General features: G+C 39.1%; 1 protein-coding gene across 6 annotated transcripts in view; it reads left to right on the top strand.

Moving 5' to 3' along the window:
* The window catches only part of GLI3 (GLI family zinc finger 3), a 202,037-nt gene that overhangs the window by 132,934 nt on the left and 50,943 nt on the right, over positions 1 to 18,160 (top strand). For all 6 annotated transcript variants that reach the window (XM_077786302.1, XM_021531964.3, XM_021531961.3 and 3 more), the window contains 3 exons: positions 452 to 657; positions 5,512 to 5,658; positions 13,328 to 13,529. In XM_077786302.1, the coding sequence (XP_077642428.1) occupies positions 452 to 657; positions 5,512 to 5,658; positions 13,328 to 13,529 (555 nt within the window). The remainder of the gene's footprint in view (positions 1 to 451; positions 658 to 5,511; positions 5,659 to 13,327; positions 13,530 to 18,160) is intronic.

The following is an 18,160-nucleotide window of genomic DNA, read 5'->3' as shown; positions in this document are numbered from 1 at the left end:
TTTCAGAAGGAGTAAACTGGAAAATGAAGGGCATGGGTGCAGTGTGGCACTCAAAGCTCCTTTTTCAATAGCCACGTGGTTTTGAAGATGTAAATGATTTTGAATCTTAGTATGTATTCCATATTGCAGTAAGAACTATTATGTAATACTGTGTGCATATTTTGCACTAATTGAAGTAATTTTCTCCTTAACTCCTTGGGAAAAGGGTATTGAGGGGTGTAAAGATTAAACCAAATATAAAGTTATGTTAAAATTGATTAGAGAAATGTTGCTAATAGTGGGGACACAGAAGAATTAATTTCCCATATTTTTCTTTCCAGGCAGTTGACTTCAATACATGTGCAACCCAGCTGTTATTCTTCAAGAAACAAGTGTGTTACCTTTATAGTGTTATTCTTTATTGTGTAGATAACCTGGCTGGTTTTGTTTTTCTTCCTTTTGTTTCTTCCAGGCCTTCTGCCTTATCTAGTAGCCCAACATACTCAGAGCTGCCATTCCTTAGAATTTCCCCGCACCGAAATCCAGCTGCAACATCAGAGTCTCCCTTCAGCACCCCTCACCCATACATTAATCCCTACATGGACTACATCAGGTCCCTGCACAGCAGCCCATCCCTCTCCATGATCTCGGCAGCCCGTGGACTCAGCCCAACAGACGGTGGGTTAAGACAGGCTTCCTGTTTTCTGTCATTGTAGCAACTTAAGTTATATTAATCTTGTCAACATTTTTCCCCCTTGTTCAAAGCAGCTTCACCAGGTTTGTCAGACATATTCATTATGTCATAAATGTTTCAATACTTCATCAGCCGATGATGGCTCATTTGTACATCTCACAAATGTTGAAACTTCAGGGAGAAGATAAAAAAAAGCTGCCTCATTCAAAATTTATGCTGGAAGGGTGGTATGTGTCTTGTGATATCTTTTGTTTGTGGGGCTGACATGGGGTGTAATTCTGATATCCCAAAAAATCCATTTTACCTGCACTTAATTGAGTCAGATTCTTTATGAGTGTGCATCAGTGTATAACCATGGAGTTCTTCAGGCACAAAAGGCTTGTTAATTAAAACAATATTTTTCAATCATAAAAAGCATGCACTGACTAGTTACATTTAGTCAATAGTTCTGTTGAAGTTACGTAGAATTATTTCAACTTATCTTAGCCAACAACATGGCCAAAAAAAATGATGCTTATGTAGAAGTGTCTAATGATCAAGACTGTCTCTTTTAATCTAAATGGTGGGCAGTATACTTGAAATCCAGTGCTTTAGGTCTTAGTGTGACAATGGCTTTTACTTTCCAGCCTATTTGGGCTAAAGTGAACTCCTGTGACCACTCTTGTCATTACTCTAGCACATTTCCTATTCATTTCAGTGGGAATTTTGCCAAAGTGAGCCATCAACAGTGTTGCAAAAAAAGGCTGTCTTGTTAATAGTAGGTTTTTCAATAGTGTGTAAGCATAAGCAGTTTGACATTTCAAAATTGTACCATTTACTGAAGGGAACTAAAATATAGTCAGAATCAACTATATAGAGAAAGGTAATTAAACTGATACTTTAACTATAGGAAAGACCTTCCCAGTGAATTCAGAAACTTGCCAGAGTTAAACTGCCTTTAGCTGAATTTGAAAAATGAGCAATGCACCCTATCCAAACGGATAACTAATTAATCCTCGTTTATAAGAATATATACCTTTACAGTTAATCCATTAGTTATGGGCACATATTCTTATGAGAATAAATTTTAATGACCTATTGTCATTCAAGGTATATGGCATGCACATAGGGCTTTCCTAGCAGCACTTTGGATGTTGCATGAATTCTTCCTGATTCTACCCTTTTTGTTTTAGCAGAAGTATTTTTTTTTAAAAATACTTTTAAGAAAAAAATTTGAATGGTTAGAAAGGCAAGTTTTGACTTGAGGAGCTTTGAAGCTTTAGATGTAGGACAAAAATGACAGAGCTATAATGTAATTGCATATATTGGGAAAACTCCTGCGGTGTACATCTGGGCTTTTTCACAGGAGCTAATGTGCAGAATACCTTGCTATCTTCAATACTTTTCAGGTCCCATTCCTGCAGAATTTCATTTATGCTTAAGGTATGTTCCAGTGCCACATAAAGAAAGGTTTGAAGGAAACCACGTATCACCACCTATGACATTAAGCTGTATACAGGCTTGGTCTCAGGTGTACCACACTGGATTCACTTGCAAAGATGTAGGCACAGTGTTCTCTGACCCAGCACTCAACTGGTGCTCCAGAAACATCCAGAGATATCATAGGGTAGAATCTGGATTCAGATTCTGCCACCTAAATGTAGATGTGTACAGTATAGAAATGTGTGATCTTTCTGTGTTGTTCTGTCATTGTAGTCCAGTGAGTTGTAGGTAGTGAGGCCTCAAGGAACTGTTCAGTTCCCCAACAAATGTACACTTGGCATGTTAACAGTTGAGTCTGGAGCTCTGTCATAGTTATGATTGTGCTAAGGTTCATCTGTCTGCAGTGCAGGTGTTTGGTGTCAGCTAGGTCTGTGAAATAAATACCCTGCCTCAACTCCACCTGCCACCTCAGAAAGACAGTTTTCTTCTGCCAGCCTATGTAGCTTGGATACTCCCAGGCTTTCAGATGGCATTAGACACTCAGGTGTGGACAGTACAGCTGAGTACACTCTGTCTTAATGCTCATCCCCTGAGTTGTGATTGCTGGCTGTGTCATAATCTGTCATAAGTACATGCTAAATTTACTAGTTTGAGCATCTCTCTTCAGGTTTTAAACAAACATGTTGGTTCGCACTTGCTGTAGGCTCACAGCTCATCTTTGATCAGTTGCCATAGCCCTGGTGTTGCGCAGCATCCGATGAAAATACAGTAACTTGACTGAGGCATTGAAGATATCTCAATCAAACAGCATGCTGTTGAAAAGCTTCTGGTTTGTTCCCTGGAATCCATAGTCTGTTGTATGATCAATCAGGTATACAATCAGCCTTTTCTCAGATATGGGTTCCTGGGATCAGAGAATCTGAATCATGGCTTGAGCACTTCTAGAATGCAAATGAAACACTCCTGTGCTTTAAAGGGGTACATGCACCTAACCTACTAATAACGTAAAGGACACCATGGCTTAAGTGATATAGTATTTGAACTCTGAAAACTTGGAAGTTGTTATTGCTCTTCTGAAAGCCATAGTGGGGTTTCTCTTGCTGCCTAATTGCTTTGGGACATTTAGATAATCAGATCAGTATACTATTGGGCTCAGTCTGTCAACTCACAGATCTGGGGTTGGCCAGGAGCCAGAACAATCTGGAACATAACTCTTGTTGCTTCTCCTTAGCCAGCAGATTTGGTGGGTCAGGGGTGGCTGAGGACTTCTCCGAGGATTTGAACTGCAGTAAGGATGGAGTTGTTGGTGTGTGTTGAGGAAAGTGCTCAAATGAAGCTCAGCTCTGCCTATGGTGCAGAAGCAAATGCCTCTGCTTATAGGAAAAGGGAACAAAGCTGGAGCTACCCAGGAATAAACAGGAAAAAATTCAGGACTGAGGGTCTTCCCATTTACCTGTCATTTGCATTTTCCCTTCATGCAATACATCATTTAGTAGGCTAATTTTTTATGTTTGAGAGAGGTAGTAAGGAATAATTTTTTTAGAGCACCAGAACATTTCTTGGCATATGAAACATTTAGAACATTTAGTAATTATGTGTTCACTATGTTTTTTGCAGCAGTTAATTCTAAAGTTTGCAGCCAATGTTACTGCTAGTTAACCCAGACACTTATGTCAGAAAGCTCAGGAAGTATTTTCAGTCTGTCTGGAAATATACCATGGTTGCCTACTACTGTAAAACTTTAAAATCAGTGATTCAGTGTGAGTTACCCATCTTTTAAAATTTGGTCTGAATTATTTCTTTACCATTTCACAGAAAGTGGAAAGATCGTATTTATTATGAAATCAATTTGTAATTTGAAAAAATACCAGCAACTTTTAATTTATCTCACCTCATTTTATATGCCATTCCTATTCCTGTTTAATATCCATCTATTTTTCACAACCCTTTCTTACATGTTATGTTTAACATTTCAACATCAAAAGCACATTCTTTCATTTTACTTGGTAGTAATAAAGGCAGACTATACACTTAAGCAATCTGTTGCTGAATTAACTTTTCTCCAAATTCCAGTGCCTTGTTTATGTTGAAAAGAACATTAATTAAAAGTGTAAATCTTAATTCTTTGTTTATAAGGTTTGCATTTAGGATCTGATTTTCTAATGAAAATATAAATTGTCTTTAGCTCTGTGTAGGTAACAATATTCAAAGAATTTCAGCCTGACATTTTGTTTTCATTTAAGATTCAGCTGCTGAGATTAAAGAAAAATCACATTGAATGATATGAAAGAATATAAAAATAATCTGCTGTACCAGCTTGGGGTGCAGCGCATTGACCTAATGAACCCTAAGTGTTTTAGGCAAGCTTACATATCATCTGTGGTGACCAGAGTGTAAACTGTTTTGCAAGTGGGACAGGGAGAGACCAGAGAGAAGGGCTGTGCACCTCAAGTTTCATGGCAGGTCAGGGTCAGGATCAAAGAGGGGGAGCCCAGCTTATTTTATGAGTACATCTTACTCAAGTTTATGAAATGAACATCTGCCTTCAGTAGCATCTGAAGCCTGCTGAGAAGAGATGATCTTTAAGTGATATCAATTTTTATATTTGTCCAGGGTTTCCCATTAGTTGATGACCTGCTTAAAAATTGGAGGGGAACAGGAAGCTCTCATGTTATTTTTACACAAGAGAACAGCTAATACAAGTAATTTTCAGAGTACTGCATCACGATAACCTCACTGATGGGATGTAAAGTCTATTCAGTCTGTGGTTTTGACTCTGCAAATAGGCTTGTGTGTCAAGTATATTTATACATGAACTTTGAAGGATGATATGGTCACATTTATTGACTTCAGTCTGTCCTCTTAAAAAACTGACCCTCTGTTGTTCATGGACAGCTATTATTTGTCCTGGAATCATGCTTTATCCCTGTTTGCTACTAAGCACAGACGCAGAGGAACATGGTGAGGGAGAATCTTCTAGTCTCCTAAGCAGAGACTCCAGATACCTGAATGCTTATGAAGTTCACCCTGTTACCTTAGAGACAGATTCCTCTGAGCCAGGATGAGGTAAATGTGAATAAAATGTTAGGAAGGTTTTCCTGCTTTTTTATGTCACTAAATAAATCATACTAGTTTCCATTGCTGTCAGCCTGTCACTTTTTGAGTCACTTAATAATAAACACAAAAATATGAGATCACCAAGCTCATTAATATTTTAGGTCTTGCTGTTTTTTGAATGATGTCTTTACCATACCATTGGTTGAAATATATTGACCAGTGGTGGCATAGTGCAGACACTGCATTACATTAAAAAAAAACCAAGCTGTTTTAATGGCCAGAGAAACCAGCAATGTGATAAAACTTTCCTTCTTGTTTATCTTATGTCATTAACGGCACTTTTATGTTGTTTTTTTTAGCTCCACATGCTGGCGTCAGTCCAGCTGAATATTATCATCAGATGGCTCTGTTGGCAGGCCAGCGCAGCCCGTACGCAGACATCATTCCTTCAGCTGCCACTGCAGGAGCTGGGGCTCTTCATATGGAATATCTTCATGCCATGGATAGTGAGTGATATTTTCTAGAAATACAGATGGTCCTACAAAGGGAACCACGTGGGTTGTTCGTAGTCTGACCCAAAAGGCTTCCGTGTTGATAGAGAAGTGGGAGTCAACATAAGCCTCCTCATGAGGCTGGAGGGCCAGAGAATTCATTGCCAAATGCACAAGGGTTATGTCAAGCCTAAAAGTAAACTTTGAAAGAAAGTAGGGAGAGGAGCAGGACTGCTCCTGAAAACAGGTTATAAATTTTATTTCTAGAAGGGCTTGAGTGCTTTTGAAATTGTCGTATTCTGTTGCAAGCAGTAACTCACTTTCATATTTAGGCTGAGTATTTCTCTGATGAGCTCTCTGTTAACAGAAAGTTTACATCTGTTTTTCTGTTAGGAGAGCATGCCGTGAACCTTTCAGAGAGTGCTAGCTGCACTTACAAGTTGTGTATCATAGACCAATAGACCAGTGACCACTAGTAAAGTGAAGCAGTTTGCTTAATTCTCAAAGATCCCGACTTAGTTTTCCATAACATTTCCATAATATTAAGAGCCTTCTTTATCCACTCGGTATCTTTCAGTCCTCTAATCTGTCTCTCTTTCTCTGTTGAAGGAGGAAAAGAGAGGACCCCATTGCAAATTGCTTGCTACTGCTTCTTTTGATCAGACAGAAGGGATTTGCAAAGCATTCCCCTTGAGTCATAGATGCTTACATGCTTTTCAGGATGGACTCTGTTCCTTCTGATGAGGGCAATAGAAAATGCTGGCAAGAAAGGGTGGTGACGTTGACTTTTGCTTGGTAGTACAGACCAATACAATAGTGTTAGACAACCATATTTTCCTGTAGAATTCTAAACTTTTTGTTTACATGCAATTTCTTCTTCCTGCTGTTGTTGCACACCATAGTTGGTGATCTCAAGGAGTGTGGGTGTTGGGCGGTTAACCTCTGGGATATATAGAAATATATATAGCTAGCCCTGCAAAACACATGCCTTGGAATGTGAAGTACTTGATTGACCAATAATTTTTATCAGAGTCAGACAAGACAGTTGTGAAACTCTACAGGAAGAATTTTTTTCATTCCGTTTCCTTGCTAATGAAGGATTTTTAAAATTAATTTTCTATTATCAGTCTCACTGCACCAGTAGTATGCATAAAGAATTTACAGTAACATACCTTGAGCACACTGCAGAAGCACAATAAACTCATGCAAGTAGTCTGGACTTAAACCAGAAATTAATGTGCAGATTTAGGTACTTGAAAGCTTAAGTATATGATTCTTCCTGATTTGGATTTTGAGAGAGATAGGGAGAGATGAGGCACACTGCTAAACACTGAATGCCTATTAAAAATACCTTGCAGAATGGAAGCACTGTTAAATGTGGTTCAGGTAATGTAAATTTGCTGCTGTGTTCCAGCTGCAAGGACAAATCCACAGCTTGCATGAATGGGCATGTCTTCCTTGAAAAGGATCGTAAAATCATAGAATAGTTTGGGTTATAAGGGAACTTTAAAGGTCATCTACTAAAACTTTACATGTGATGAGCCAGGATATTTTAAATTTTCAAGGGGTTTGGTTCCTACGGTGAGAGAGTGTGTCTGAATGCACATAAATAGCAGTACCAAACTGCATTCTTGGATGCAGATTTGATCTAATGGGTTTATTCAGCCTTTAGAAAAGTAGATACCCATATATTCACCAGAAGACTTGCAAAAACCAGATGACTTTGCAGTACTCATACAAATAATGGCATTTGCAGAAGGATCTTCCTGTGTTAATAGAGATTGTATATGTTGTAATCTACATAGAATTGCATCTTTTCTATCCCAAGAATGTTATCACTTCTTACTTAACAGGAAATGTTTTGACTTTTGCCCATAATTTCATCCCATTCATAAAAGGTAACTAAACTATTTGTGTTCACCAGCTCTAGCTAGGATACATTTGAAATGCACACTTTAATTTCTTTTATGTTTGTTTTCAGAAATTAAGATCACACATTTAAGATTAATTATACCAGCAACTTTTCAATTAGGTATTTTTTCAGAGTTAGAGACAAAAACTGTACTATTATGCAAATGGGTTATTTTTAAACAGTAAATAGAGAATTAAAATGAGTGAATCGTAGTAAGGTCACTCAGCTCACCTTCTGTATTTGATGAGAATGTGTTTAGTCAGGCAATAGCTGCTTTTATCTAAATAGAGTATGAAGCTACCCTTTTACTTTGTAAAAACTAATTAAAACTATCTTAACTTGCATGGGTATACAGTAAATTAATTGTCATTAAGTAGGAAGCTGAATGTCCTATCATTCATCATGCAAAAGAAAACTCCTTTCTTCTTTGTCAGATTTTTAGATTAGAAAGGAGAACAAAACAATTAGCAGGAACTTGATATTAAGACTTTATAAAAATCCCCAGTAACAATGCCTATGTATGCATTTAATAACAAAATACAGTGATCAGTTGGAAGTAATGCCATTTGTTTGGATCTTTCTTCTTAAGGATTTGTATGGTTATCTTAAAAGTAGTCTTTCGCCTTTGCCCAATCTTGTCTGCAGAAGACACATGAGTAGCTTCCCTCATTATATGCTATCAAATTATGAGCAAGTTGACTCAACTGACTGAAAGGCTGCTGTTCATTTATCCCACACAACAACTAAATAGATACAAGCAAGACATTGTTTTTCTTTTGTAAAGCAATTCTGTCTCCTAATTGTATGCTTATACAGCATCTAGCACAGAAATTTGGAATCTCTATCCTCTCCTGTAGTGCAAATAATAATTCCAACACCAGCATACACTGAGTTCCAAAGTGTGTTACATACAGTATATGCAGTTTGGGGTTTTCTATTTTGCTCTGTGGTTCTGGAAAACTGATTTCAAATGGGGATTACAGGAGTGGGAGAATTGTTAATCAGAGGTATATCTTACCCAAGGGTCAGGAGACTTCTTGAAGCTCTGAACTTCACTGTCCATTAACTGTCTAATACATTGCAGAAGACTAAAACCAAGATTATGCGTGTTTAATTGTAATTCTTCTTCCTCATGTCCTGAGTGGCATGAAAACTGGACCAAAATTTTCTCTGCTGCTATAAAGCTTTTCTAAAGTTTTGGTGGCCAGAGATCCTGAGCAAGCCTTGCCATCTTCTTGCTTGTCCAAAAAATGTCAGATTTGTTACCTTCAAGTATAGCATCAAAATAGGAGTGGAGTGGGTATGGAAGTTATTGACAGCACCACAGTAGCAAAAACTGAAATTACTTGTTGGGGCTGTAAAGATGTTGAATGCCAAAACTGTCTTTAAGCACTATAATTTTAAAAATCACTGTCTTTCGGGTTGATAGGTATATTTTTCACTTGGGGAATATGTTCTACTCTCCTAAATGAGGTTCAGTGGAACACAAGCATGTTCCCTGCGGTTTCAAGATTCCAAATTATTAATAACCTCATTCAGATTTACTCTTGTCTATCCTCACTCAGAACAGGAGTTTTCTCTTTTTCAAAGGTATTTGGTAATGACCTACTCCTTTTGCCATTAGAGACTCTGACCCAGCTGACCTAAAGAGTTTGGGCAGCTGTGGTGCATTGACCTTGGCTGGAGGTCAGGTGCCCACCAAACTGCCCTATCAGTTCCTCTTCTCAGCTGGACGTAGGAGAGAAAAACACACGGAAAACAACTCGTAGGTTGAGATAAGGCAGTTTACTCGGGCAAAAGTGAAAGATTGCATGTACAGAAGCAAAGAGAATACAAAAAATTTTATTCTCTACTTCCCACCAGCAAGCAATGTCTGTCCACTTCCTGGGAAGTGGGGTTCCAGCACATGGAGTTGTTGCTCTGGAAGGCAAACATTGTAGTGAATGAACATTCCCTTACCTGCTCATTTTCTTAGCCATTATGTCTGAGCTGACATCATAAGGTGTGGAATATCCCTTTGGACAGTTTGGGTCAGCAGGCCTGGTTGTGTCCCCTCCCAGGATCTTGCTGACTTCCAGACTACTGATGGGAAGAATGTTGGAAGACAGTGCTGTGCCAGCACTGCTCAGCAGCAGCCAAAACTTCTTTGCAGCTACCACTGCAAAGCACAGCACCGTGAGAGCTGCAGTGGGGAAAAAAATGTATGTTATCTCAGCCAGACCCAAACACCAGCCTGGAGAGTTAAGCCAGAGTGAGAAGCTTTGGACTGGGTTTGGTTTCTGTTTGTCAAAGCACAGTTGGAGAATGAGGATGGAGTATCAAAGCCATTCCTTCTCTCATCCTGATGATAGATTTATTATTTTGAAAACTAAGACAAAATTTATGATAAACTTTTATAAAGTGAAAACAAAGTTTTTACACATCTGTAAGCAGAAGTCAGAAGGAAAAGAAAGAAAAAAGGTTTTACTTTAAAGCCATCCCCATGTTCATAGCCTTCAATAAAGACCAGTGCCTGAGACATGTTCAAAGAAGTTTGATTTAAAGGAAGGGAGTAAAAAAGGTTTGATGAAGTTTGATTTAAAGGGATGGAATAAATGATACATGTCTGAAGATTGCCTTATAAATGATTAAGCAATGCTAAAAACTTCAACTCAGAAATCAAATTCATGGGCAGATTTGCTGGATGGCATATTCCATTTTTGAAATTTATGATGGAGATAGATATCTGTTATTTTAGAATTGATCTCCACGTCAGAATAAGATCTTTTCTTCTGACACCTGCTGGATTTTTTGTTGGCACACTCGAGTCTTTACTCTCTACTAGTGACTTTTTATTTCTATAATGTCTACTCATAAAGGGTGACATTTTTAAGCAAATCTTCACTGTCAACTTCCATTTGCATGCTTTGCCAAAGCTGGTGTTTTTTTATCACCACTTCCACAGAGGTAAATGGATTTTTAGTGAATCAGTGCTCCTTCATTCTCCGATTTTAAAGCATTATTGAGTAGGGAATGTAATACTTTAGTGGGAGAGCACTGTGAGCAGATGTACACCTCAAATTGCTAAATAAATATTGAAGTGTTTGTTTTTTAAATAAATGCTGGGCAAGGCTGGAAAGTTTGGTTTAGTATTCAGAGGCACGGACAAATTGTGCCCTATTCCTTTTTATAGTAGCATACTAACAAATTCATGTTATGCTGGATGAATGGTTAAACAAATGTCCTGTAATGAGTGGCCAGCTCATGCTTAAGACTTTTTAGGCATGTGAGATCTAATTAAACCACAAAGATAGGGCGAAACAGTAATTCCATTCAATTGTATTTTCAGTTTTAGAAGTTGTGCCCCCCCTTGAATTGAATCCCTGTCTCCTGTGCTCAAACTCGGTAGATCTCTTGCCTGGCTGAAGCAGAAATGTTCCCTTTTTGCAGGATCCTGCAAAATCTCCCTTAGGAGATTGTTCCTGTCGTAGGTAGATGGAGGGGGCTGCTGAATTCCCAGAGCTAGATGGGGCCTGAAACAGGTGCTGCCTGGAGGAAGAGAGGAAGCCTGAGACTACTGTATGGATGGCTCAACCCCTGGTGCTGCCCCTGACAGGAGTGTCTTTCTCCATCTCTGGCCACAGGTCTGGTGTGGACACAGGGATGCCCTGGCAGCAGCTGGCAGGCAAGGTGAAGGTGTAGCAAGCAGTGGGAGACATGCAAGAGCCATAGCATGACATAGGCAAGGGGTAAAGGAGACTGATTCAGTCCAGAAAGGGTGAGGAGGAGGGAAGTCTGTACAGTTCTTGAGACTGTGCAGGACACTGCAGGGAGTATAAGGTCTGCACTTAGCTATGCCCTTGTAAAACCATGATAAAGCACTTGAATTGTATCCTCATCTGGGGTAAATTACATTACAAGCACTAACTTCAGAGGCATTGTTTTAATTCATTCCAGCTGAACAGTCAGTAGAGAAGAATTGTGGATTAAAGATGCAAGTGCAAATTACTACTATTTTTGTTTTACCGTGACATGTATGTTGTATTTCCTTGTTAGATATATTGCAGTTTCTTATAGTTGCTGATCATTGTTGTTTCTTATTTTAGCACAAGTAAAAGATCTCTGCCTTTGAAAAACATGAAGCATAGCACTAATAAAATATCAGATACAATACAATAGCAAGCTCCTGAAAGAGATAAAACAGATTACAAAAAAATAGCATGTGGTAGGTTTTACAAATAAATAAATGGCTATACCTAAATTTTAAATGATTAATCAAGAGCTTGAATATTCATTGAAAGGCTGAAGCTGTATGGACTAAGGCTTAGTCTGGAGACAGAGCAGGAAGGAACAAAACTCTGTATTACTGAGATGCCAAAGAAGATAAGGATTATAAATGGAGATCTGATCACACAGTCACAATAGCAGTAAAATGTCAGCCCCTGATACTGTATTAAAATCTTGGCAAGCATGCACAGAAAGAAGGGAAGCCCACTCAGGTGTGTAAGAAAGCATACTAATAGATTCTAATCTAGCTCTGATCTTGAGATGAGTCTAATTAGAGTAATTTGGGCTCTTCTCCTGGTTATTGTTAGACATGTAAGCTTAAATACCCTGCAAAAAAACAAAAGATTCTGGATGAAAAGATGTTAAGAAAGCAGACCTGTACTGGATGCTTGTGGCCAGCTGTGAATTGTTAGCAAATTACAGAGAATGTCAGGGACTCTAGGAGAAGTAGCTGTAAAGTTTGAAGCAGCTGTAAAGCTGCATCAAACCCAAGACGTCCATGACCCTGGCTGTCAGGATCATTAGGATTCAGTGCTTTACTGCAGGTTAAAGGGATTAAAAAGGTAGAAGCAGCAGTACTGTTAAAGGAAATTGTTCAGTGTGCAGTGGGGAAGCTAATTCTCTCCTTACACTCAACCAAGATAGAAAATAATTAAATAAAGGCAATAATGTAAGGTGATATATCTTCTGTCAGGACTGCAGAGAGTTGGGATGACATGGTAAAATAGATCAGAAGAGGTAGAGGTTTTCAGAACAGGACATAAAATTTAGAAACATAATGTGTATTTATTTAAGTGGTATCTGTATGTTTGCCTTCACTTTGCTGCTTTGAAAATCTAATCTCCAGTTTTAAAGAAATTTAGCTGTTGTAGGCCCCTATACAACCCATCGCAGGAAAAGAATATCATAGGATCTTGGACAAATTCAAATAAAGCCTACTGTTTCTCATTTTAATGCTCTGAATGTCAATCTGAATTCTGCTGATAGAGCTGGCCCTTTTAGTGTTTGTTTCAGTCCTTATTTTTAGTTTTACATCAAATACCTGGTAGAATTATGGTCAACAGAGGGAAAGCTGCCTCTTCATTTCTATACTGTATCTGACATGTGTACGTTTGGCTGTATGTATTAAAGTGTTGTGGGTTTGGGCTTGCTGGTATCCCGGATCTGAACCACTGCCTCATTGCTCATGGTTGAATTAATGATGTGAATGTCTAAGAAGCCATCACATTCATAAATCACCAGAAATGAGAGGGATAACTCATAAAAGTCTTTTCCTTTTGTTTAGTCATTTATCATTTTGCTTGCACATTAATAAACAGAGCTCCCCTGAGGTAAGCCATAGGAAGAAAGATTTTTCTTCCTAATTTTCCTCAATCGTGGCCAGTAGATCACAAATGAAGAAAGCGGGCTTGTCACAGTGTGCTGGTGTCTCCCTCTACCCATGACTGATAACAAATAAATCCGATGAAATGCCCTGGTGGATAATTATTTGTGTTTACATAACAGGCGCCAGGTTTCCGAGTCCGAGGTTGTCAGCTAGACCAAGCCGAAAGCGCACGCTGTCCATATCCCCCCTGTCTGACCACAGCTTTGACCTTCAGACCATGATACGGACATCTCCAAATTCCTTGGTCACAATTCTCAATAATTCTCGTAGCAGTTCGTCAGCCAGTGGTTCTTATGGCCACTTATCTGCAAGTGCAATAAGGTAAGAATTGTATTTGCTACCTGAATTGCATATTCTCATTTGTGTCACACACCCCCAAATATGAATGCATACTCACATTTTTAAGTAACTTGTGGGGTGGGTTTTTTTTTGGGAATATGTGCATTTTGCAGTTTCTATAATGTATATTCATTGGAGCTTAATTTAAAGTGTTAAATATTTTTTTCTTGTTCAGAAAGGTAACCACAAGGAACTTTTTGGCCTATTCTTGTCCAGTGCTGGTAATATTTTGTCTAACCAGCAGGAACAGTGTGTGTTTGTGTGTCCAGCAATCTGTTTTCAGAGAAGAACCTCTAGGATAGGTTTGTGACTTAAGTCACTTGGGTTCTTCTGCCCATGGATATGATGGACAGTGAAATGTTCCTACATTACAATCATCAGAAAGTAAAGAAGAGGAATATGGTACTGTTCAATCCAAATGTTTGGATTTAACTTTTGGGTATTCAAAAGTTTGTTTGTTTTTTTTTTCCACGTATTGAAAGATTTGACATTCTCTGGCTAATTTTTTTTTATTGGTACCAAGTAAGTACTGTCATCAGAAATACTGTGATTTTCATTTGGCTGCTTCACTTGTGTGTGCAAGAAAACAGTCAGGAATGGTTGTTCTGGAAGCAGAAGAGCAGAGTAGCAAATGAGATGGACAGAAGTTGTACAGAAAAGGGAAGCAAATAGGGCACAAAGGAGAGGGAACTAAAGGAATAATGTAAAAAGAAAAAAAGGAGAGGAAGAAAATCAAGAACTGCAGCAGGAAAAATGGAGATGCAACTGCGGAACATTTTTGTATTTGTGGTATGGCTATATGTTATCTGAGAAAAGCTCCTTTGGTATTCTAAAAAAAAAATCCCCACCTCTCCAAAGTGTCAGAAAATATTTGGCTTGTATTTCTAACCCTCAAAGAGTGCTTCTGGGCCCTGGATTAAAAGCAACTTCCACCTTCAATTTGCGATGAGGCAAAGGAATAAGTCCCTACATCTGTTTATTGAGATGAGGCACCCATTTTTAGGCAAGGCTCAAAAACATTACCAAGGTCAGGCCCCTGTATGGGCCATTCACTTAAAAAGTCAGACTTGATGAGCCTCATGGGTCCCATCTAACTCAGAATATTCTGTGAAATCTGTGAAATGCCTCTGTGGCACAAATGACACATTTACAGCTTTGAAAACAGGCTACGGGTGTTTTTACTCCTGTAGAAGACAGGGCACACAACTGGTGTGTTAGAAACCATGAGCTTGACAAATTCTGAGAGCAACAGCACTGCAAATATTGGTATTAGTGTAAGTGCTGTGTCTTCCTTTTTAAGCACTTTTAAATAGTCATGCTTGGTAGCTCTGATGTACTTGAGTAGCTGTGTGGTATTTCACAGGTACAGGTATTGCTCTCAATACAGTTTGGCAGTCAGTGGAGCCATGGTCCCAGTTATGAAGCTCCTTAATGAAGAATGTGATTTATATCAATGGCTGGCAGCAGTGGAGGTGTGCTATCTGCACTGTCATTAAGATAGGATGGCACTTAATAACTAAACTCCTTTCCCGTAGCTTGCAGCTGTGGTAAAGCAAATAGTGTATGAAAGTTGGCATAGTCTCTATAGTGGAGTAAGTCTTCTCTTACTCTTCCAAAGCAAAGCTGGAGTCAGACGAATGGTTTTGTTGAAGACAGTTGTGGAACTGGAGGGAGTTGTGGGCAAAGGCTGAGTAAGGATGCTAGGAGTCTTTGAAGTGAGTCTTGTGAACTGGTGTCACTGAAGAGAGCAGTGCTTGTGTGACTGAACCTGTGGTTGACCAAAGCTTTCAGCGCTTTCTGATCATACTTCCCAGGAATGCATAAGACAAAATTTCATTTAAAGACAAAATTTAAATTAAGATTTTTTTTTAATCATTTTTATTAGCATATGTTCATTCACCATGCACAGTTGGAAATGTACACCTCCATTCTTCTCAACTGAAAGGAAGGAAAGGGAGAGCTCTTCTTCCTGCTTTACAACTCACCTCTGTTGATGCCTTTTAACTTCTCCTGTGTGAACCTGTCTATATAAACCAAAATAAACAGTGATGTAAGGTATTAAACCCAAACCACATTTCATTGCCTTAATAAATTCCAAGACTAAATGCTAACAGGACTGTCAGTAAAACCTAATTTAATATTCACGGTCTTGCAAATAATGCATTCAGCACAAGAACTGTTGTGTTGAATAAAACCATAGGTTCATCCCATTTGATATCCTATCAGCAACTGTGATCAAAGTCTAGAAAAAAACCATTTCCTGGTGTAAAATCCCAGCTTCTGGAAACTTGCAGGTTAACATCATTGGAGTTGCTGCAAGAAAATGGTACCATTCAGCAAGCCACTAGATGGAATTGCAAAACAGAAAGAATTTCTACTTTTGATAGTATCAGTAGCATAAGCTATACTTAACATTACACAGTCCTTCTACTTTTTGTTATTGTTTCCTATGTTTTTTAACTTAGTCCAAGTAGTTTACACTTGACAGCATTTTTCATGGTAAATACCTGTCTAATGCTGAATATTTCCAAAAAACATCGGCAAGGTTATTAATTTATTCAAATGAAGTTAGGGAAAAAAGATATTTAACTCTACAAACTAGAAGAACTATTGCCTTTTTACTGGGAAGCTGAACTTTGCCAAGAATGTTGCCTAGATGATGTAGATGTAATCTTTGCTGTTCTTGAGAAATTGTCCTATTTAGTCAAGTGATAAGCCCTTAAGACGTTTCTATTAGCATATGTTAAATAAACTAAGCACTTGGCATGTTCCAGTCCAGGGCCCACAGATAGGGAGGAGGACCTTTCCCTGCAGCTGCAGTTCTGGTCCCTCCTTAGGAAACCTGTGGAGGCTCAGCTGTCTGTCCAGCCATAACAGTTTTGTGAAACAGAAAGCAGTCTTTAGAGGAAACAGGAGTCAGCCCAGAAACTGTACAGGCTAAGCAAGTTGGCACAAAATGCCTTTCTATAACACAACATAGACTTGCAGCAGAAGAAAGAAAAGGCTGCAAAATAAATCACACAGAAGCCGCTCATTCAGAGAATGGAGGTACTGCCCCCTTGTGATTGTGCTCTGATACCATCTTTAACTTCAGGGTTCTACAGTATTTATAGGGCCCCTCTCTTCTTCAATGCACAGCCTGAACAGCCTGGGCATCCTCTGTGGATCAGTGAGAGCCGCAGGACACTCTCTCACCTGTCCAAGGCAGCCTAAAAGAGGAGGGAGCCTTGTATCTGGTTGTTTGCTGCCTGGAGGGTAGATTGTGCTCTTGCAACACAATTCTAGACTGATGCTGGGCAAACTGAACTAGTCAGAAGTGACCACCAAGCTCAGTTTGTCTTCTGCAGTCCCAGCCTACCACTCTTCATTTTGCAGAGGAGTCAAATTGCTCACAGCCATGACTTGAAGATACTGACAGCTGTTTTGAACATTTTGTATACTGTGTCATGTTAACTAGCCCAGATCTTCTTGCCTGAAATTGGGCAACCACAAAGAGTGACACTTTTGCTACCATCTTTCTTTAATTCATGGTCCTGTGCAAAATGGAACCTCAGAGGGAGGTTGAAAGCATTAATGTTTTGTGAAGCAATTAGATTATACAGTGATGAGCACAGTGGAGAAGCTCAGGAGGGTGTCAGTAATTATTTAGTCACTGATAGTTTAAATACAAAGGAAGGAAGGCCTACGGGCGTTACTCTGGGCACAGAGAAGAAAAGTAACAGAGGGCCTCTTGCTGAAGGCTACTGTGTGTCTTGTGGACTGAATGAGTTCAGAATTATGCAGAGGGGGAAAGGGGTGTGCTGTCACATAACTAAAAGCTGATGAGTCAGCACATGAAAATATGGGCAGGTTTACTTCTGGTATGTTTAATTTGTGGATTCAATGCTCTTTTATACCCATTTTTGCAAAGATACTATTTGTGTTAAGAAAGTGTCTTGAGGACCTCACTGGTCTTTGCATTGGCTAAAACAAAAGGCTGAAAGATTACATCCTGTGCTTCATGCAGCTTTTCCACATTGGATCCTCTGTATGAGCCCTGTGGGATGTTGAGGATGGAATCAGGTGAAGAGAGCCACATTTTGGTCTCTGTTTGTACAAAGTCAAGCACAGAAGTGCTCTGGTCTTTGACATGGGTACTACTTTAGATTGAATAATAAATACTAGTAGTTCAGCACAAGCCAGAAAGAGCTCCGCTGAGCGGGTGCTGTGCCATTGTCAGCTGGCAGTGTAGTGCTGTATCCTGACTACTGGCTGAGTATTTGAAAAGGAGATGACACTCCTGCTGACAGCTAATAGTGGATCTCCTTTTGCACACCAGGTAGAGCTTCTACTTTGTGCATTTGAAAACACCTGGTTTAGGTCTCAGCTGGGAGAGATTATTCAGAAAGGAGATGTGTGAAAGAGCATCAAATGAGGATAATCCTTCATTTGACATTTACTCATTTGGTTACCTGCCTCAGTCCTGCAGTGCAGCACCCCTGCTATTAATCCTTTGTCAAGACCTACTTAATATTATATCTGCTACCTGTAACAATTATTAGACTTTGCACTTCAGTAGCACTTCTTTTTGAGAGACAGCATGGTTTAGAGTGAGTATAGAGGGGGTAATCACT

This window comes from Lonchura striata, chromosome 1 (genome assembly GCF_046129695.1).
Source record: "Lonchura striata isolate bLonStr1 chromosome 1, bLonStr1.mat, whole genome shotgun sequence".
Classification (NCBI taxonomy): domain Eukaryota; kingdom Metazoa; phylum Chordata; class Aves; order Passeriformes; family Estrildidae; genus Lonchura; species Lonchura striata.
This window is presented reverse-complemented; position numbering and strand designations above follow the sequence as displayed.